The sequence below is a fragment of the Pararge aegeria genome, chromosome 23, assembly GCF_905163445.1.
Source record: "Pararge aegeria chromosome 23, ilParAegt1.1, whole genome shotgun sequence".
NCBI lineage: Eukaryota > Metazoa > Arthropoda > Insecta > Lepidoptera > Nymphalidae > Pararge > Pararge aegeria.
The window spans coordinates 2,270,232-2,294,008 of record NC_053202.1 but is presented as its reverse complement, the minus strand read 5'-3'; the positions used below and the strand labels follow the sequence as shown (position 1 = coordinate 2,294,008).

Here is a 23,777-nt window from a genome sequence, read left to right as displayed (position 1 = left end):
ATCAAATTCAAATTCAAAATTCATTTATTTCAAGTAGGCCTAATATAAGCACTTTTGAAACGTCAAGTCTGACTGTTTGTAGTGATTCTAACGTGAATAAGTTACCGATTAATTTTGCTCTAATAAAAATAATAGTTTAAGAAGAACTAGTAATCACGATTTTATGAATAAACTAAACTAAAAGGTAGAAATTCGTTTGGTTTTTTTATACCAAGCGTGTTTCTTATTTTTTTTAACTATTAATTTATTTGTAGTAACCATTGACAAAACAATCAGGATGGGAAATCATATCTTTCATACATTCTATTTTTCGGTTTCCTTTTTAGTTTTCCTTATCTACATGATTGCTTGGCAGAGATTATTAGTAAGCGATAAAGCCGGCTTTGGCATCCTAATACTTTAAGTTACTGCTTTTCTTTTGATGTTCTTAATTTTTTTATGTACAAATAAAGAGTTACATTTGTTAATAAGTAAACAAACGCTGTAGCAACAACTTTTATTAGTAGTAAGTACCTAGAGGTTTGGCCACATATGATAAAAAAGCTTGGGTATGAATTGCTCTTACCATAGCTCAACATTAACTAGACTGCGAGATGGTGATAACAAAAACAAAACCTGGCTTAGTTTGTTGTGGGCTCTTCTTAGACCAGGGCGCGTTCGGAACCCTCCTAGCTTTAGTTTTAAGTTAACGATTGCAGTTATCACCATCACTAACATTAGTGTAACATGTTAAATGTATGAACGCTTCAAAAGTGCCTGTAATAATACTATATATATACTATATATATAAGGTCTACATGAATATAACATTTTTGAATTTGAATTTGTTTTTGTTTAGCGACGGATCTCGTCCGGAGTAGTAAAGTCAAAGGCAAAGTCAAAAATATCTTTATTCAAGTAGGCCCGTCCCATAGGTACATACTACATGCGTACATAAGAATTAAACGGTAGTGAGATGATGGCGATAACCACATTCGTAAACTTAAAACTAAAGCTACGAGGGTTCCTAACGCGTCCTTGTCTAAGAAGAAGACCACAACAAACTAAGCATGGTTTTTTTTTTGTTATCACCATCTGACAATGTCATTTAAAAACTATTAGAAGAGCAATAATTCACATCCAAGCTTTTTTATCGATTACGTGGTCCTTTATAGGTACTATAATAGAACTTCTCTAGTACTGTCGCCATGGTATTTTCTGCCGCTAACCAGCATTGCTACAATGCTTTGTTCCGGTCTGAAATGCTTGGTTGTCTGTGTAATTGTAGGTACATGTGGCTTAACGCCTACGCCTCAGGTTGATTGACACAGGGCGGAACTTGCAGAACGTGTTCCTAAGCATGCCCTGCGAAGGGAGAACTCCTCAGCGGACTGCAGCAAACCCCTCATTTAAGGCCTAGCGATACTGAATACTTTAAATTTTTTTGAACTACAACTAAATTGAATGCCACATAAAAAAAAAACAAAATCAAACGCAGACGAAGTCGCGGGCAACAGCTAGTAATATATAGATAAACACCCAGACACTGAAAAACATTCATGTTCATCACACAAATATTGTCCAGTTGCGGGAATCGAACCCACGGCCTCGGACTCAGAAAGCAGGGCAGATTGCCCCTGCCGGCACTCGGGACCGCCAAATTTAAACGAGGGAGGTTTTAATTGTACTCTTGCGATACGGAACCCTAAAATCCCTAATATATCTTCGGATGAATTTATCTCAGTAAGTAATTAATTATCTATAGTTTTTGTCATTGCGCATTAAAATCACTTAGCTAATTATTATTCATCATTCAAGTATCAAAGAAATCGATACTCACGATTTAGTCTCAATACCCGCATTAATTCGAAAGTGTGTTTGTTCGTTTGTCCGTTTTTCACGCAGCAACGGTATGACTTCATGTTTTGCATTGAAGTAAGTATTTTATCAGCCAATGCGTTACATACGTTATTTTTATCCTGGAAAAATACATTACTATTAGGTAAATTAGAAGTGAGATATTTAAAATTACTTTCTTATGTTTATAAAAAAACATCATATTGAATTCATCATCATCATCATCATAGCAATCTATTACCGGCTCACTACAGGGCACCAGTGGCGTGCACTTCATGCATGCACAAAATCACTGCCTACCCAAATTATTTTATATACTACTATTATTCTAGGGTTTTTACAATTTTCCCATGTACGTGCTTTATGTATTCACTGGTCGAATACCCTGTGTACGCCACTGCAGGACACGGGTCTCCCCTCACAATACGCTTACGTACGCTTTTATAATATGATTCCTAAGGTGATTTTGGACCTGCCAATGCACAAGTTTAAAGAATTTGTTAAAACACACTTATTACAGCGAGGTTACTATACAATTGATGAATTTTTTAATAACAAGGTTGCTTGGAAGCTTCCGGCTCCGCTTTCAGCTCTCACAAGATAGAAAAATTAATGTTAAAATGCAAAATGTAAATTGTTGATTTTGGAAAAGAGCAACTGCTGAGTTTCTTGCCGGCTTCTTCTCGGTAGAATCTGCCTTCCGAACCGGTGGTAGAATCACTACAAGCAGACTTGACGTTTCAAAAGTGCTTATATTAGGCCTACTTGAAATAAATGAATTTTGAATTTTTTGAATTTTTTGAACAATAAGTAAGACCGTAGTCCACCACACTGGCCCAGTGCGGTTTGGTGGACTTATTAGCATTATCATCATATTATCATATCAAACCATTACCGGCCCACTACAGAGCACGGGTCTCCTCTCACAATGAGAAGGGTTTACACCGTAGTCCACCACACTAGCCCAGTGCGGATTGGTGGATTCCACACGCCTTTAAGAAGATTACGGAGAACTCTCAGGCATGCAGGTGCCCTCACGATGTTTTCCTGCACCGTCGAAGCAAGTGATATTTTATATATGTAAGTTAGAGGTTTTTCACAAATTCCGGTGGAACCGTTTGTTTCTGTGGGATAAAACCTATGTTACTCTCCGTGCGATCGCTAAGTTAGGCCGTTGAGCAAGGACAAACAATCAGACTTTCGCATTTATAATATTAAGTAAGGATTATTAATAAATACATTATATTTCATTTAATTTGGTCACGTGTGAAGCTGCGGGGCACAAACAGTAATAAAGATACAATATATTTCCAGACGCCATTACTATTTCGCTGTCACCCGCGAACGTATCGCCGGGACAAGGGGCCACTAAAAACAATGATTAATGAACGTGCTCAAGTAGACATTACAGCGGCAGCAAATGTTTTTAAACAAAAACTAGTTTTTGATCTGCATCTAGGAATATTTGTGCCTATAAAACTGAGTTATAATTATAGAGAAGAAAGCATTCATCACTATGTTTTTAGGTACTCCAACACTACATCACTAGGTATTTACTTACATCTTCGATTTTTATTTTTTTTTTATTTTCATATAGAATTGAGAAGCGGTGCAATGCTTTCTTGGTTTGCAGAATTCTACCACTGGATTCCACACACTAGCTAATTTTAGTTAAAAATCTTTAGTTTTTAAGGGACATATTTTTTTATTTTTTTATTCCACTACAAGTTAGCCCTTGACTGCAATCTCACCTGGCGGTAAGTGATGACGCAGTCTAAGATGGTAGCGGGCTTACTTGTTAGGGAGTATGGTACCTGGTCATATCCTTAATGGGTTTCTACGCGACATCGCACCAGAACACTAAATCGCTTAGCGGCACGTCTTTGTCGGTAGGGTGGTAACTAGCCACGGCCTAAGCCTCCCACCAGACCAGACCAGAGAAAATCCTGAAATTAAGACTTCCCAAATTACCCCTGCTGAATGGGGAAACGAACCCAGGACCTCCTACTTATATCACAGTTGGGTTGCTTCTTAAATAGTTTTAAATGACAATGTGAGGTGGTGATAACAAAAAGAATACCAGCCAAGGTTTTTTTTAAATATAGGTCCATACATTACACTGTGAGTAAGTATGTGAAAAGTGAGCAACATTGTTTAAATTATTATAAGACTACTTAGAGCACAGGTAAATACAGACTTAAGCATCGCTTAAACCAGTATATACCTGATATTTTTAGGTTAGGTATACATACAACCTTTGCCTCAGCACGGCTAGCGTGGGCATGAGACAATTATATCCCCGGGGGAAAGGATAAAAATTTATCTTCTCCCACAGCTCTATCAACTCTCAGAGCACTGGCGCACACATAGAAATAATATCCAAATAATATTTAATGTAATATTAAACGGGGGTAAACTTCTCCTATTCGCTTCTATATTGGCTATTTTATATTTATTTAACCTTTGTAAAAAAAATTTTTACCAGTTTCACCTATAGTGATCTCAAGGAATATTCTTTAAATTTCTACGTTAGCCCATAGCCGGTTTGCCCGGATTTCCTTTGATATTTATTGATATAGCCATTATAGTAGAGTTAAACTCGGTGCAAATGCACTTATTCAGTGCGTCAAATATATAAATAACCTAAGTAGTTAGTACGTACGGATACTATCAATTAATAATATCAACAAGTAGGTACTTTGTAACAAAGTTGGCGTAATATCGTCTAATTAAAAAGTTATTTTGATATAATACTGTTATCTGTGGTATCGTGACCCGCGGGCCCCATTTCGTAATTACTCTGTCTTGTCTATGATAACCTATAAACGTTAATATTTTGTCTCGGTAAGATGATAAGATTGGCGCTTTTAACGTCATGGATCGGGTTTTAAAAATGGAATTCGTCAAAGCGAAGGGTTGGCTATTTCTATCGATACTTTATGTTCAATGGGAAATAGCAGGCACGGGATAAAAATTTTATCTCCCGATTATATCACCTGACAAGGTATATAACTAACCTGTCCACCAGCTAAAACACCGGAACATGGAATAGGAGAAGTTTACTCCCGTTTATTATTTATTAGACATATCTTATTTGGATATTATTTCCACTTGTGCGCCAGTGCTCTGAGATTTGATATCTGTGGAGGAAGATACATTTTATCGTTTCCCCGGGGATATAATTATAACCTCTTGCCCATGCTAGCCGTGCTGGTGTCCCAGTCTGCAGTGCCAATGGCAACAATAGGTACCAATGCAATAAAAACAAACAAACTAAACCGTTCGTAATATTTTTAGCTTTCCAACATTTACACTATGGTATGAACTTCTTGAATAATAAGTCAGCCCATTAAAAATTGCGTCTTGGAAATTTAAATAATTAAATAGTTCAAACAAACTAAAAAACACGCTTAGTATAAAAAACTAAACTAATTTATTTCTTTTAGTTTATTTATAATAGCGATTTTTTTAGTTTTTCTTGATCTATTATTGTTATTAGAGCAAAATTAATCGGTAACCCATCCACCATTAAAGAGATAAAATATTTTTTTTTTTATTCAGTCTGCCCGTCTCTCGAAATGCAAGTTCTAATTATTATTTAAAACAGGCCATTAAAAAGTAATAGCTAACGCCCTCTACCATCTAGTAGCTTAATGTTTTCTGTGGAATTTGTTAGGTAAGCGAACGCCATAGGTTTTTTACATTTGGGTCTAGATGGCGCTGTAGTAATTAGTAAAAAATCTTATTTTTTATAGAGAAAATTGGAATAATTTTTTCAGATTAGTGTATTGTCATCGGTCCTCGATATGTCTACAAAGTTTGAAAGAAATCTGACCGTTTAAAGTGGGTCAAAATCGCGCCCAAAGAAGTCGGTTACAAACAAACATACAAGTGAAGCTAATATAAAGCGTGTAAAAAGTAGCTTGTGTCACCTTGTGTGTAATATTAAACCTGCCTATTAAAGTCTTATCAATATCGATTTAGCCGTTCCGAAGATTAGTCCGGACAGACAGGCACATACAAATTTTAATTACGGTGTATTTGGATTTATCATTAAAATGCATATGAGCCTTTTTTCAAAATCACAGACAGACATTTAAACTGTGTTCATTTGTAAATAATACCATTGTGTGTGTATATAAAAGGCTGTCAAAGGACAAAAAAAAATTGTTATAATCTAGGTTTTTAATTTTTTTTTTTTTTTTATTTAATTTAACTAATATTAAGCGTGGTTTAAAACTCAATACGTATATAATTGGCGATATAATACAAATGTTTAAAGCAAAACGCTTCAATATCTACAGTAATTACTCCTTAGCAATGATAACCCCGTGCCTTCTTACATTGTAGCAATCGCTTCATTAGTCGTAATTATAAACGAGATAACTTAATTATAAAGATAACGTACTATTCAATAAACTGTTTTAATGCGACGAATCTGGGTAGAGACATATTTAATTGGTAAACACATTACACAATTAAATTTTTAAAAAAAGAACATCAAATTTTATTATGCCGTAAGTATTTGAATTATTGTCTATGGTAATTTAGTGATTGGTTATGCAATTTTAGCGGTTTAATCCAAAATTGTAAGTCTGAAGTCGATTTAATTAACAAGCGTTAAAAATAGCATTCTTTTTTTGTCACTTTAGGGTCAATGAGAGAACCAACTTGATAAAGCTATAGTTAAAATGCTATATCTATAGATATATATATAATGCTATAGCTATAGTCAACCTTTATATAGATTAGGTATTAGTCTATTCAAAATTTATTGTAAATAAGCTCCATACGGATGACCAAAGACAACTAATCCTTTCGTACTTAAGCGTTGAGTCCCGTAAATCAATGAGTTGATTCATATCATAAGTCGTTTTGTAGCTACTTTATTAAATAATTAAATAAGTATAATACGTACTAAAATAGGTAACCTATATGATAAAGATATTGTTTATTTAAGGTCTTTGGTATCATAGAAACTCCATGATCGATTACTTTTTGTATTGAGGAATAAAGTATAGATTAGGTACCTATTGTATGAATAACATCACGCCCCTATATAATTATTTGCTACTGTTCATAGTCTCCTCGCGAATGCAATACGCTATTATCTGTGTCAACAAAAAAACGATATAGCTAATATAACGGCTAAAGAAAAATATATCGCTCGACAAATAACCGTTCCGAATAACCCCTAACGCAGTGTCAATTGACTGCCCTTGTTACAATAGCAATATTATTTTTATGAACCCCGCTTAGTAAAAATCATTTTAATCGTGACAGGCTGAACGCGTCCGTACCGTGGCCATAAAAAGAATTAAAAAATAATAAGTACAGAAGTAATATGGAAGCGGTTGAGGGTTTGACAAAGGACTTTTGTGACGAGGCGGGAATGAACGCCCGCGATTATCAACCAGCGCCATTGTTGTTCCAAATTTGATTATTTCGTAGTGAAGGACGTATCTATCGATAGTTTCATTAAGGTTAATGATTCAAATGATTTGATAAGGCCTGATCTCGTAAGGGTTTAAAAATCACCATTTATCAAATCGGCGACTCTAATCTTACTTTTTTAAGTAAGTACCTACTTACTTATAAAATAGCGAACATGCTATATTATACTGTCCCTGTAAACTTAGTCCAGACTTACATAGACTTTTATTGTATTTTTAAATAGATGTTATATTACCTATGTTATAGTTGGTATGAATTGTAAATTTTATAGTTGTCTCGTAACCGCAGTCAATAATGTTAACGTGTTATACTTTATTCATTTTAATTATTGACCATTAATAATAACTGTGGGTAATACTGTATATTATAATGATATGCCTTATTATATCTTTTTAATAAACAATAAATCAACTTATGGACAAGTATATAAATAAGATGATTTTAATTCATACTTGTATTAAACAAGTAGCACTTGTATGAATTACTTTTTGCGCATTTTAAAATAGTTATATTCCTTACTGTGTCACCCAATTATTTTCTTTCTAGCTGTGAATTTTATACGGTTTATTAAATGGATAATAAGTAATTTGGTTGTTAGTGTAAATTTTATGCATTACGATGTTTGTAGATAATTATTGGTTTTATGTTGGATAAAAAAAAAACAACTTCTTAACGTGACGGTACAGTCTTTTTGTAGTCTTGTGAAAAGAACTGAACAGTACAGAATTACAGTAGTTACGAAATATGTTATTGCTTACTTTATAGCGTAATAAATATGAACCTTAAATGTTTAAATCGTAGTAATCATCAACTTTTACGGTATAAGTGACATAATAATTGCGCACTCTAAATGGTACAATGCGAAATTATCTCGTTTATCGACACACCATTTATCGATATGCACGAATCACTAATCGTTAACCATGTTGGTAGCTCCAAACGTCAAATCTTTTACGCGCGTTTTTTCTTAATGACCAGCGATTGTTACCGGATGTTTTTTTACAATATTTCAGTTAAAAGGATTGAATGGGATATAATTGGATGTAATTTGAGACATTGTTGTTGAGTGAGCGAGATTAACAGGCGTCTTAAATTAAACTATTTATGTTCGTTATGTTGGCAGCGGGCGGCCATCTTGGAACGAGATCGGTAGTTAGATTTGATTTACGTTTAGGAGGAGGAAATTTATGATTAATTATCGGGGCCCGCATTTAAATATACGTTCGAAAATGTTACTTAAGCTGGTTTGTTTGATAAATTATGAAGTTATTTGTCCAAAGTAATTGGTTTACTTAGCGAAATGGTTCAGGTAGGCGTAACTGACTATAGCTTAATAGGAAAACTTTTTGCTCATAACCTTTTTCTGAATAGGCTACTTTAAAGCTAGTACACACGATACGATTTTGTTTTGACATATAATAGGCAAGGCAATATAAACGAGAACAGAATGTAATTTATTTTCAGCCAAACGTCACAATTAACCTATTAACGTGCCACAGCTGGACGCTTCCTCGATCATAGAAGAGACGATTTAAGAGCATAAACCCACCACGCTACTCCAATACGGGTCGGTGGGTTTTAACGACAATAATCACATGTTAGTTATAATAACCGGCACCGACGGCCTAACCTCGAGAGCCCTGAACCCTGGACCTCGTGCGCTGTAGTTAAACATGCTAACCACTAGACGAACAAGGTATTTTTGATTCCGATTAAGCAGAACAAACGCGTACGACAGAGGACGAAACCTAGCTCTCGATAATTCTTATCGTGAAGAACGTCAATGTGCGCTATCTTCGTCGTTAAAAGTACCGATTTATGTTTTTGACACTTCCATCGGCCGGGTCATCGATAAGTGTTGTAGTGTTGTACTCCATAAATCTTACAGCTCTAGGTCGGATACCAACTTTTGTCATCTGTGTAATGAGGTACCAACTTCTTGGAGGGTATAAAAATACGATGGATTTATTATTATTATTTATTTAGTAGAACAGAGCTTTAAAAATTACATTTCACCATTGAGCAATTTCAAAAGGAAACGTCATAGACGATACTTTTTTTTTACACAGATACAGAATTTAATTAGAGTTACAAATCCTACTTATATTATGGAGCGGTGATAGCCCAGTGGTTAGGATATCGACTTCACTTTCGGGGGGCGAGTTCGAATCTCAGAACGCACCACTAATTTTTTTATGTTATGTTCGTTTTGAGCAATTTAAATATAACTTGCTTCAACGGCGAAGGAAAACATCGTGAGGAAACCTGCAGATTGACCTGAGATTTCTCCATAAAGTTCTCAAAGGTGTGTAAAGTCCACCGATCCGCACTAAGCCAGCGTGGTGGATTACGGCCTTAACCTCTTCTCATTGTGGAAGGTGTCCTGTAGTTGCCCGGTAATAGGTTTATATGATGATGATAATTATAAATGCGAAAGTTTGTATGGATGGATGGATGGATGTTTGTTACTCTTTCACGCAAAAAGTTCTGAATCAATTTGACTTAATTTTGGAATGGAGATAGACGTTACCTGGATAAACATACACTGCTTTTTATGCCGGGAAAATGTACCGTTCCCGGAGTTCGTGAAAAAAGAAAAAAAACCCTGTACGAAGCCGCGGGCAAGGTGTACTATAAATTATACACGGACGAAGTCGCTTGCAATCGCTTGTTACATATAAATTGCAATTCTAATAATTATCACATTTTACATCAGTTTCTTATAAGAAATAAATAACATTACATTGTTCTGCAATATTCATCTATAAAAATGTTTTAATGGACACCTAAGCGCTGAAATTCTTTTTGTTGAGAGCTTTGTTTGATTGTTTGAAACAATACGATCTTCATGTAATCCCGCAAACAGATATCTTGCGTCCTTGAGACGATTAGTTACTGCGAAATTAGAAAAAAAAAACTATACCACAAAATTACTAGTTACCCATAAACTTGTTAATTTAATATTCTTCTTACACTAGAAAACTACAAGACAATTATATTAACAAGTTGAAAAGCAAAAAACTGGTGTAAATAGTGCTCAGCCGGGAACCGAACACGCGATCCCGTCGTTATACCTGCCACATTATACGCGTAACCTGTATCCACAATTACAGAACCACGGTGTTTGCTGTAGAGATGTATAATGATAAGTATATGTTATCTGTCTTATGTTATCATTCGTGACTACATTCTTTTTAACCGACTTCCATTCCAGGGGGATATCAATTCTGATGATTTTTTCATACGTATAAAGACAGATTTGCACATGTTTTTAAGTAAAACTTCTGTAGGCGCGACTAGGGAGTAAGTCAGTTTTTTTTTCTGACGGAAGTAACGCTTACGTCTGTGTAGTTTCTGCTATTTAAAAATAATAATTTGGATTGGTCGTAAGCATATGTCATATACTCCACGCTTCTTGACTTATACGCCAGCGAGTGGCAAATCAAATAAATCATAATCAAATAAATTATTATTTCCAATATTTTCAAACGGATCAACTGTGGATAGCAAAGTGATTAAAAATTCAACAGTTTAAAAAAATAAATAAATTGTAAAGTTTTTTTTTTTGCATCTTTGATCTAATGGAGTGTTTTGAGACATACGACGGAACTTTTCAACATTGCTACATTATTGATACTATCGCATACATATGTATTTTTTACGCAAACATACAACATAGCATTAGACGTGCAACGGACGGGAATAGAAGAAGAAAATAACATCACGCCTATCCCTAGGGCAAAGATCATTGCCCATACAGCCTATCGCTACTTTTTAATTCATCTCCGTTGGGTTCTGGCAAAGATCTAAGACCATACAGCCAGTTCAAAAGTGAGTTACGCAGGTGTATTCAGTTTGTCGGGATAAACCCACATTATCTAACAAAGTTAGTACTTAGTAGCTGCATATTTTTCGACTGAAAGCTAGACTCGTAAGTTGTAGCACAGAGTATTCAATATTGATTTATACAAAAATGGTATATTTGGTATATAATTTATATAGAAGTCGGATTTTATTGTTTATAAATTCATATTGTTATTGAAAACAAGCCATTCCTCCCGGTTTCACCCGCGTTAATTAATTCATGTAGTACCTAGCAATTAAAAATTTGTAAATTTTAGTTTTAAGCTATTTTTCTTACATATTAAGTAAATACGCACTGGGCGGTTAAGTTATCTTTACGTTAAGTTATCGTTAAACTATAATTTTAATTTTTACCTTGGAAATGTACAATTTTTGTTTATTAAAAATGTGAAACCCTCGTGATTTTTGGTTTGTTTACATAAATTCCATATCGCGTTTGGCCATAGAATAGAAGGCTTCAACAAAATGAAAAACGAAAATTTAGAAGAGTGTGCCGGGTTCGAACCTCGTTCCCCGACCGGGAGAGCTAATCCTTAACCACTAGGCTATGTAGAAAAATAAAAATGTATATATATATTTGTTGACATACTTCCTAGTAAAATGTCACCGTGTGTTAGATACAATATATTAATTAACGTATTTCTTTGTTGTGAAAGGCATGCGTCGGGCAATAAGATATATATTATGAAGACTATAAATATTAACTACGTTTATTCAAGTGTTGTCACCTTGTAGTTATGATATATCAATTACTGAATTAAAATAATCAAGAAAACACGATTGCTGAAAACTGTATGAATTTTCGATAGAAGCAGGCGTTACTTTGCGGATATCCATGATATATTATAAAAATTAAGCTTAATTTGATATACTCCGCAAAAAGCAGGAGAATCTTACCACTGACTTAAGTCAACATCTCCTGAGGATGCTCCGGTTTTGGAGCGAAACGTGCGTGGAGGGACATTGCCGAAGATCTGTTTGGTGTGGAGACAGATTCTACTGTTTTTCGCGGAGTATAGCATATTAAGCTTAATTTTCATAATACTGTACGAATTTACAGTCGCCATATTGAATTTAGGAATTCAGCCTAAATTTCAGGGGGGGGGGGAGATTTTCGGAGGTGGTCCATTTTAAGCCATTTAATATCGCTTACTTACGCACCTGCATGCCTGAGAGTTCTCCACAAAGTTCCCAAAGGCGTATGTAGTCTACTAATCCTTTTTAAATTTTAATAAATCATTTTAAATTTTTAACTTCAGCATATTCGTAAACTTAAAACAAGCCTGGTCCTCCGAGACCAGCTGTTTTTGTAAACGACCTGTCATTTTATGAAGATATTTTAAGAGTTTTAAATGTTATGAAACTAAAATAAATGACGGAATAAATAGGTATTTCCCAATTATTACTATTATATTATTTTGTTTGACAACCCTATTGAGTAAGTATTAAAATAACTCACGCAAAACGAGCCAGTGAAGAAGAACACAGTATTGATTCTTATTTTGTACTCATTAAGTACTTAAATCGATTGCAGATATTATGTATTGTCAGTTGTACCTATAATCTACATTATCTATGCCATAAAGAGAAGGTTCGGCGTGTGAGTAATTACCTTTTTAATTTCTGGTCAGGGTTGCCGACTATTAAAAAAATTATACAAAAATTTTGTCAACAGTATTTCATTCCTATTGGTCAAAATTTCTTAAAGAGTCATCTTCATATACATATTCCACATCCTAATTTATTATAACGATTTATTACTTTCAAAAAGTAATGTTTTATGATTGGTAGGTAATATCAAAATGTATATAATATAGAAATATAACGAGTGAGTTGACTTGTGCCGGTCTGTAATGCCCTTCGCTTCCGTTTTTTCCACCACAAATGAGGGTTCACCTTCACATTAAGAGTGAATAGGTTTTTTCTAGACACGTTGAACAATAAATTTATTAAAAAGTGCTGAAACGAGACGCGTCCTTGAAATGCCACTCTTATCTTAAATCGTAAAAAACAAACACACACTATACTTTATAATATAAGTGAAAACGTGAGGGAACCCTATTTATAATAAAGCCGTGGGTGGCTAACGTGGTGGCCTTGCAAAGACGTCTGACATTTGCTAATGTCGTTATAATTGCAGGCATCACACAACTTATGACTCCCTAGTACCTTACGCTGAGCCATAGCATAGATGCCTCGGAAAGGATCAAATATTTATGTATACAAAAAATAGATTGTCTGGCAGGGCTTTGGGTTCGGCTAGTTACCACGTTACCACGTTTTCAGTAGTAGTATATAGACATAGCACGTACTAACGTCACACTAATTCTGCCTGTTTGAATTGTTACACGTAGCCGTTGGCCTAAATAAGCTCCAGTTCTTGGGTCACCAGACGTAAGGACCAATTTTTGGGACACTAATACAATTTTTCGTGTCCGAAGACCATGGGGAAATATTTCAAGATATTTATTCAAATTGTAAATATCATGAAATGCATTAGCTTAATTATTTTACTTCTTAATAAACATAATGCAAGAATATCAAAATCCCGCAAATAAGTATGACCTCATGACGTGCCTACCTGCTAAATCACTGGAGCATGGAATATGAGAAGTTTACCCCCGTTTATTAATACACATATATTATTTGGATATTATTCCACTTGTGTGCCAGTGCTGTGCAGTTGATAAAGCTGTCGGAGAAGATTAATTTATGTCCTTTCCCCGGGTATTTAATTGTCTCCTGCCCATGATAGCCGTTCTGAGCATTGGCGCTAGCCTTGCATTGGATGTAAACATTCAGTCTCACTGGTGAGTGTAGGGGCAATCAACATTTTTACAATACTTTCATCCAGTCATTATGTTACAATTTTCATATATAACCCACGATTATTAAGTAACATTAAAATATGAGCATGTACACTCTCGACTCATCAGCGTTAAAGTCGGAGTGTGCAATTTGTAAAATACGTGTATTATTTCTTTCCTTACTTCATAATTCTTGGGGAGCAAAATGTTTTAGTGCTAACACACGACCCGATTCAGTTGGTTCCAATCAAACTCATCCAATCTTAATCCCACAGTCTTAGTTGAGTTGGTTAATGAGTTTCCGCTCATGTATTTTATGAACTCTTCTGACTGCTTTGTCAAGCTGTCTTTTTGCTGTTACTATTGATCAACTGGTGTTTTGTATTTCTAAATATGTGTGATTACCATAAACTACGACTTTACGTTATTTAACGTTTTTTTTAATACCACAAACACCCCTAAGAATTAAATAATAAGATTTGGTGTTAGGTATACATTCTAATTTATATCCATATGGTCCATTTAACTTGAATAAAATATTAATATTTATTTGCATAATCTCTAAAGTCGACTTAGCAAGTTTGCCCCCAAATGTGGTCTAGAAGAACTGACTTTGCTGTATAGCCAGTGGTTTAAATTTTTGGTTGGAAATCTCTACCAACCAAATTGGATCGTCTGTTAACACTATGTAAATGGTTGATAGATTAACCGACCCGTGGTCGTTTAGCGGTAATCTTTGCTTAATTTAATTTTAATAGCTGTACGCCATTACAAAGATACGCTGTACGCCGCAACCTGTTATTAGTTACTTATTTGCGGGAGTTTGATATTCGAGCCATTTTGATATTATTGCATTATGTTTATTAAGAAGTGTAATTAAGCTAATATATTTCATGATATTTACAATTTGAATAAATATCTTGAAATATATCTCCATGGTATACGGACACGAAAAATGTTATTAACATCGTGTCCCAAAAATTGGTCCTCACGTCTGGTGACCCAAGAGCTGGCTCTTATTTAGTCCAACGGCTAAGTCTAGCAATTCAAAGGGGCAATAGCGCCAGCATTTTGGGTACCATGCCCATAAGTTAACAGTTAGACGGCTTATATTTATTGTAAATATTAATTGCACGCATAATAATCGAAGCGTTGAGGTATTACTGTCAGTTTACGCACAGCGAGTGATTCTACAACTTAAAATGTCACATTTTTTATTCTTTACTGCTTTTATAAGTGAATATAAATATACAGATGTTGAGAAAAAACGCTATTTTTAACACCATGAGTGAAATTTTTAAATCTCTAATAATTAAAAAAAAAAATTTAAAATGTTATGTCTTGGACGTCTGTCTGTCTGTATGTGTGAATCTCCCATATCACGGTCACGATAACGAGCGAAATACTTCACTTACCGAGTTGGTTTTTTTATAGGCTTCAGTATTTTGAGGAATAGAAGCATATTACTTTTCACGGTATAATTAGATTAGATAGTTTAATTATTATTTAAAAATAATCTCAATTTTATTTTAATGAATGAGATTATGAGGCGTGCACTTTTGGATTTTCCCACTATTTTAGTTTGAAATTATTATTTCCCTAGAAAAATATATTTTTCGTCGGTTCATAATAAAAAATTATAAAGGATTAGGTATTAAACGTAAACGTTATTTGAATAAATTAATATTGTAGTTATGCAATTAATTTACTTCTCTTTGGATATTATTTATGGGCTTTTAGTTGGTGAATCTTTTCAGTTCATTTCACTAAAAATATCCAGTATATCATACGCCTCAGGTTGATGTACACAGGGCGTCAATTTGCAGGACAGGACATGTTCTGTAGTATTGTTTATACGAGATGGCTTTCAATTACCTACCATCAAGAGTGGCGTGCACAGGGTTTTTGACCAAGGTATGCATAAAGCAGGTACATGTCATGAAATGGAAATATTTCCCTCCAATACGACTTATATCAAATAATTTAGGTATGCAGTGCTTTTGTGCATGTATGAAGTGCACGCCATTGACCATCAAGTGGTCCATCTACTCGGTCCGTAAATTTTTATTTACTATAAAAAAGTAGAATAAGAAGCGGTGATATGTATATATATATATATAATGGGTAGGAGCTCGACTTCACTTTCGAGCGGCCGAGTTCGAATCCCAGCACGCACTTTAAACTTTAAGGTTATGTGCGTTTTAAGTAATTAAAATATAACTTGCTTCAACGGTGAAGTAAAACACCGTGAGGAAACCTGCATGCCTGAGAGATCTACATAATGTTCTCAAAGGTGTGTGGAGTCCACTAATCCTCACTGGGCCAGCGTGGTGGACTACGGCCTTAACCCCTTCTCATTGTGGGTGGAGATCCGTGCTCTGTAGTGGGCCGGTAAATGGTTGATGTGATGATGATGATGATAACAAGGACATAAAAAACCCCGCAATTGATTTATTTTATGGTAATATTAATAGTGTACGTCGAAACCAATAAGATAAACTGTTGCATGTTAGGTAAACTTAATTTTTAGTTACAGTTTGCTGCATCTTTGCTAGGTTCTACCAGGTTTACCTGTTTATATAAAACTAATCTGTGGAAACCTGTTATTAGTTTAAAGCCAAAAGTTTTTTGTGAATTATTTAGTACTAGATGTGCCCTGCGGCTTCGCCCGCGTATTTTTGAGAGGCAGCGTACTGCTACATAGTCTACACCTATAGTAATTTTTTTATCTTACGTTATTGTTTTTTTCAATGAAAAGTATACTATATTATTTCTAATACCTCTAAGAATATGTATAAAAAGTTTCATGAAGATCGGTTTCGTAGTTTTCGCGTGAAAGCGTAACAAACAAACTTACATTCACATTTATAATATTAGAGTAGGGATTTACAACTGTTGGTTTTCCAATTAAAGAAAAATAAATAAAATAATAATAAATAAATATACTACGACAATTCACACATCGCCATCTAGCACCAATGTAAGCGTAGCTTGTGTTATGGGTACTAAGATGACTGATGAATATTTTTTCTATATTTATATAAATATTCATGTTCATCACACAAACATTTTCCGGTTGTGGGAATCGAACCCACGGCCTTGGACTCAGAAACACACACTCAGAGCCTACAGTGCCAATTATTATAATAGTTAATAAGAATTATAGTTTTAAATATCCTATTATTTGTTTCCACAGGTCCCGACATCCCCGGATTCCTCCTGCAGCCGTTCAGGAAGCCGAAGCGGATCAGAACCGCCTTCTCGCCGTCACAGCTCCTCAAACTGGAGCACGCCTTCGAGAAGAATCACTACGTGGTCGGTGCTGAGAGGAAACAGCTGGCCCAGGTGCTGAGCTTGACTGAGACACAGGTAATACACCGATCTTATCATATCTCGTTTTATAGGTTACTTTCTAACGACGACTGCCTTGAAGAGTTAAAAGGCTACTGGGTTGAATAATAAACCTAAGCCTTTGTCTTGGTTTAATAAATCGGGATTCGTGACAACTTCACAATTTCCACTGAGTGCATTAAACGAAGTATTTAATACATTTGCGACAAAAAGAAATCATTGAATACAGTATGTAATAGACAAGTAATATTCTTGATTTAATTCATATTTTAATAACTAGCATTAACGTTATAACATAGCCATTTTATACAAACACTAGCTGTTGCCCGCGACTACGTCTGCGTTTAATTTTGTTTTTTGATGTGGCATTAAATTTAGTTATAGATCTAAAATAAAATTAAGTATGTAGTATCGCTGAAATATATCGCCTGAATGATATCGCCTGAAATGACGGGTTTGCTGCTGTCCGCTGAGGGGTTCTGTCCTCTATCTCCAACCACAGTTTGGGCAATATTAAATACATATTATAGCCTCTATAGTACAAAAACAATTATTTAAATCGGTCATAATTTGTCGGAGTTACGGTGTAAAATCGTCAAACACTTTCATCCCCTCTCCCAAAGGAACCGAGCTTAATGTCGGGATAAAAAGTATCCTATATTACTTCTAACACTTCCAAGAATATGTGTACAAAGTTTCATGAGGATCGGTTAAGTAGTTTTTGCGTGAAAGCGTAACAAACAAACTTACATTGACATTTATAATATTAGTAGGGATAGGGATAGGGATAGGGATAGGGATTTTGTCGTTTACCCTCCTGGCGCAATGTAGGAGTTTCTTCGTCTTAAAAGAAGGGTTTGGAGAGGGGGGTTCCAGCGTTTGCAGCCAAGGGTTAATTTACAGTGGAATAAAAGACAAAATGAAATCGGTGAGTAGCGCAAAATCACGAAATTTCACCAGGTGACGCAAACCTTTTTTCTCATTCGAAAAAATTGCTCAACGCTGCTTAAGAAGTTTTTATTTCCACCATCAGTTATTACGTATTTTAACATGTAATGCCTAATTAGCGTTATCCGAGCGCTAGCCGCATTAAATTGTGCACTAAATAGGTTGGTAATGTGAAACGTGTGCAATCATCGCCGGCGTTCAGCTGTAAAAACTATCAATGCTGTAGAAACTGGGCTAATAAACGCCGGCCACACCCGAGGTACCGACAGCATAAGACTGGGCCTGGTATCTATACTTACACTGATGGTGATAACAAAAATAATACCTACCCGGCTAAGTTTTATGCGTCGTTAGTGCATTGGTGAGCGGTTTATTAGTGGGAAGAGCTTTCCAAATCGGTTTCTTAATTGAGAAGTTCTTAGGTAACAAGCATTTATAAAACAGAACTGGATCGAAAGCCTTCTTTCTCTTTTTAAATTCTGTAGAATCATTAATCAGTTTGCACCTAATAAATTCATGTTTTCGTAAAAAAACCGACCACGTTTTTCGAAAAAAAACTTAGATTTTTACGATGCTATTTATTTAGCCAGGGGAAACTATCGACAGCAGAAACCAAAATTTTATCCACCGTTCATGTCCACTTACGAGGGATGAAAACTTGTGAACCTGCCAAAGCTGGGCAACACGGGAAAATGACGAGTTTACACCCGTTTGATATTATAAGTAAATATTCGATTCGATAAATTCGGAAAAGAGATAGATTTTTGACTGAACCAAATTTTAAATTAAGTTATCACAAATCGCTATCGCTAATTAGGCTGTTTTGTCAATGATCTTTGCCTGTCCAAAATAAAAAACAAAAATAAATTAAGTTTTCATAAACCGCACGGCTTGTTTTGCTAACGCTGCTGGGAGCACGCGAACTGCTAATGAGTTACCAATTAAATATGTTTTTATTTATCATTTTCAGCTATTAATCGCAACGATAGATTCTTTATAATTCATTTGGCGATTTCTTTAAGGGCAACGTCACTTCCATTTAATTTAAATAATATCTATAATGTAATGATACAGTATGTTTTATATGCAAATTATTTGGGTTGGCTGCATCCTCTTTGCAAAATATTAGAAATTAAACTCATAAATAAATTTGTACGCACGAGCGATTAGGTAATCTTTGATTTAATCGATTTCGAAAGTCGATTGTTTTTGCAATAATAAATATTTATTTATGCGTTAAAAAACATAGATAAAAAATACAAAAATTAAAATGCACTCGTGAGTTATATAATAACTAAAGTTAATTTTAAATCGACCTAAAAAAATAGGAGGTAATTAGTTAATAACCGACTTCTATTTTGCTGGTATCTGCGTCATAAATTTGCATTTCATATTCTCTGTGGTCTGTTTCAGAGACAGACAAAGGAACTCTTGGAAAAATTACAGCAAATAAACCGCGATAGCTGTTAACAATCGCATAAAAAAACATCACGTCTCCAAACTTGAAAGGGTTACACAGATGTACTTATCCTGCTAATAGTATAAATGCGAAAGTTTGTAAGGATGGATTGATGGATGTTACTCTCAGTTGCGTGCATAGAGGGTATGCACAGGGTATGCAGATAATATAAAATGAAGAAAATCTCCTGTATGACTTATAAATACTTAAGGGTAGGCTTTTTATAACTCTTGCAATGCCTTCATTTTCTTCATTTTTTATCACCTGCATACCCTGTGCTTACCCGCTATGCACGCCACTGGTAACTCTTTCACGCAAAAACTACTGAACCAATTTGACTTCATTTTAGAATCGAGATAGATTACACCCTGGATTAAAACATAGGCTGCTTTTTATCCCGGGTAAATGTACGGTTCCCGCCGCAGGATTCATGAAAAACCAAAAAACGGCGTACAAAGCCCAACAGCAAATTTAGTTTATAGAGGTACACCCACACTTTCTATCAAATTGTAGTAGTTGCGTATTTCTTCGCGACTGGAAGCTACTTGTAGCAGACAATATCAAACCTTGAGTCAATAAATAATTTATTAACTTTCTAGTTTTTAGTAGCTAAATATAATATATTGTTATTATTTCGGATAAAGACAGCGTTCTATCGTTACGTTTAGCCAGGGGAATCTATCGATTTCATTGTAGGCAGAAACAAAACAGTTTATCCTCTGGTCATATCCACTTCACATCAATCCATTACCGGCCCACTACAGAGCAAGAGTCTACTCCCACAATGAGAAGGGGTTAAGGCCGTAGTTCCCTGTAGTCGACCGGAAATGGGTTGATATTATTTCGACCCGTACGCCTTTGCTCGGAGAGTGGTTAAAACTGTCGTAGGCGATAAACATTTTGTCCTTTTTCCGTGGAGAAAATATCTAAGTCCACGCTAGCCGTGCTCCAAGAATCAGAAAACGAAAGAAACCCGGACGAATCAGCGGCCAACAACTAGTAAGTTATAAATTATTTCTGATACCAACTCGCAGCGCGTGTAAGAGCTTAAAAACTAGTTTTACAGACATTTATTATGTATTAACGCAATTTGTGATGAATTAGTCTTAATTGAAGACTTGAAAACTACTTAAAACTTATCACGCAATATCAGCCTCTATTACTTTTACAGGAAAGTATAAGATGTGTGTACATTTTGAGAAATTTTCAAAGTGCAGCCATACGTGACAGTTGGTTGTTAGGGTACCGCAATAAAGTTTAATTTATATATATACCTAATTTAAATTTATTTCATCTTATATCTTTAAACGAGCAATTCTTGTATATATATAATTGGAATCTCAGAATCGGCTCCAACGATTTTCATGAAATTTAGTATACAGGAGGTTTCGGGGGCGATAAATCGATCTAGCTAGGATTCATTTTTAGAAAATGTCATTTTATTAGAGTTTTCCAGTAATAACCGATTTGGTGCAGATGAAGGTCAGCTAGTTTTAGATTAAATATAAAAAAAAATAGTGTTTTCTTATAAAAGCAATCCATTTTATATGAGATGTTTAATCTTCAAAGTGAGAGAAAATGTTTAAGTAATAATTTGACAGCGAGGAAATTTTTTCGACGTCTAGGATTAGATTAGGTCTTGTCAAAAGCTGATATTAATTCTAATACTCCCAAAAATTGAGAGACAAGAATAAGTAACTTTTTTCTTAAAAAAAAAATTAACAGCACTGTAAAAAATAGATACATTTTGTAAGTTTAGTTGTTGACCACCTTCGATATTATGAATAAAATAATTGCAATGGCCTTGGTAGGTATAGATAAATTCTAGAGACGTAGATGAGCGCAAGAAAATATAAGTTATTTTCACTATGACGGGCACTATTATATAGTATCTATTATTCTTATTAAAATGACTAATTTACAAAATTATAATAAGAACTGGCTTTGCACCGCGGTTTTCAAAGTCAACATCAAATAAAACCACAACCTTTTAACGTTTCTCAATAAATAATTCATATAATAATAAATATAGGTACTACGACAATACACACATCGCCATATAGCCCCAATGTAAGCGTAGCTTGTGTTATGGCCTAATAAGATGACTGATGAATATTTTTATGAATAATATACACAATACATTAAACTTATAATATACAGATAAACACATTTATGTTCATCACACAAAAATATTCGAGTTGTGGGAATAGAACCCACGGCCTTGGACTCATTTAACAGGTTCGCTGCCTACTGCGCCATTCAGCCGTCCAAATTTTACGAACGTAGTATTCATTCATCGAGTCGCGTAATTTCAACGAGTAAAAGCCTACTGAACCCTTAGCAATGTAAGCTGCACTGCCTCTTAACTGATATATTTTTCCACTGTTTATTTTTTTCGCTAATCAGTTTTAAAATCGCGATGTTCTTCTTTATAATTAACATGGAAATTTGCGGGTTAATGAGGCGCGAACTGCTGTTATATTTATTAGGTTTTGATGAGACTTTTGTGTTTTTTGCACAATTTGTACCATCCCGAGCGTGAAGTTGCAAATGATCCGAATTAAAATAACTTAATATCTTTTTTATTTCAGGCTGTATTCGTCTCAATATACAATACAATACAAATAACATAATTTAAAAATTAATAATAATATAAATATACGGTAAGTGGTGATGGCCTTGTGGTACAGCTTCAGCTTCCCTTTCAGAGGGACCGAGTTCGATCTTCGACACGCACCTCTAACTTTTCGGAGTAATGTGCGTTTTTAATAAGCAATTTAAATATAATCACTTACTTTAACGGTGAACGAAAACATCTCTATTTTTTTTTGTCTTTGTGAATCTTGATGATGTTCTAATAGCTCGCACCCTGGAATTATAATCACTGGGCTATAAAAACGACCTCCCCTTTACAATAAAAAATTAGGTTACACGAAAACCCCGTGTTTCTAAATCACCCTCGGCGCAAAAAGGACCGTCAGTGCTCTTTTTACGTTACGCGATGAGTAAACTCTTCATACCTATTTGTATACCTTCGTTCACAATCCCCGCCCAGCGATAAATTGTGTCAAACTGTAAATTAAAGCTTGTTAAAAGCCAATTTAGCCTGTCAGCATGCAAAAAACCTACATACAAGCTAAAAAAGAAAATGGCCGCCGAAAATTTTACCTACAAAAAACTTCTTCGCAAGTCTCAATAATCGAATTACGTACGTAAACATTTTATCATAATGACTGTGTTATACAGACTAAGGGGAAAAATATAGACGGAGATCTTTCTAAAACACGTTTAGTCCTGCGCCACCTCTGGGCCTACTTGAATAAAGATATTTTTGAGTTTTGACTTACTAAAAGTGAAGCTTATTATGTACAACCATAGACTGCAACTATAATAGAACGGGATAAGCCTTAAGATATGCAAATTAGTTATAATGTTGTCTGATAAGGTGTTCAGTTTGTGGTTTATGTAGCCATTTTACGAGAGCATGAATTGAAATTAGTATAGCTTATATTTTAAGCTAGGTATCAAATTCATATTCAAATTCAAAAAGGTTTCATTCTTGTAGACCTTATCACAGGTAATAATGAAGCGTTCATACATATAATATAATATGTTACCATTAGCTTATGGTGATGACTACATAAGTTAACTTAACACTAAAGCTAGGAGGGTGACAAACGCGATATGGTCTAAGAAGAGGCCACAACAAACTTAGCAGGGTTGTTTTTTGTTATCGCTATCTAACAGTCGAATTAATATTTAGCTATGAAGTTAGAGCAAGCTTTTTTTTATCATTAACCATCCATATCTCATTTATTAAACATATACCAAGCAAACAAAATAGTAAAACAAATGTTTGGTTGGACTAATCGATTACAACATCTGGTATATGTTGTAATAACAACATATATCAGAAAAACAAACTAACACACTTCCAAATTTTTAATATTAAGTTAGAAGTATCTATGGTCTTATCCGGCAAGAGTCAGCACAGACAGCTTCTATTTTGAAATCTCCGAGCAAAGTATCTGTCTATCTTTTTCCTTCACTTCGTTGTC

General features: G+C 34.7%; 1 protein-coding gene across 1 annotated transcript in view; it reads left to right on the top strand.

Annotated features, from left to right (window-relative positions):
• LOC120634359 (homeotic protein empty spiracles-like) overlaps positions 1 to 23,777 on the top strand; it is a 42,666-nt gene that overhangs the window by 5,326 nt on the left and 13,563 nt on the right. The window contains exon 2 of the mRNA XM_039904872.1: positions 17,158 to 17,330. Coding sequence (XP_039760806.1) covers positions 17,158 to 17,330 — 173 coding nt within the window. The remainder of the gene's footprint in view (positions 1 to 17,157; positions 17,331 to 23,777) is intronic.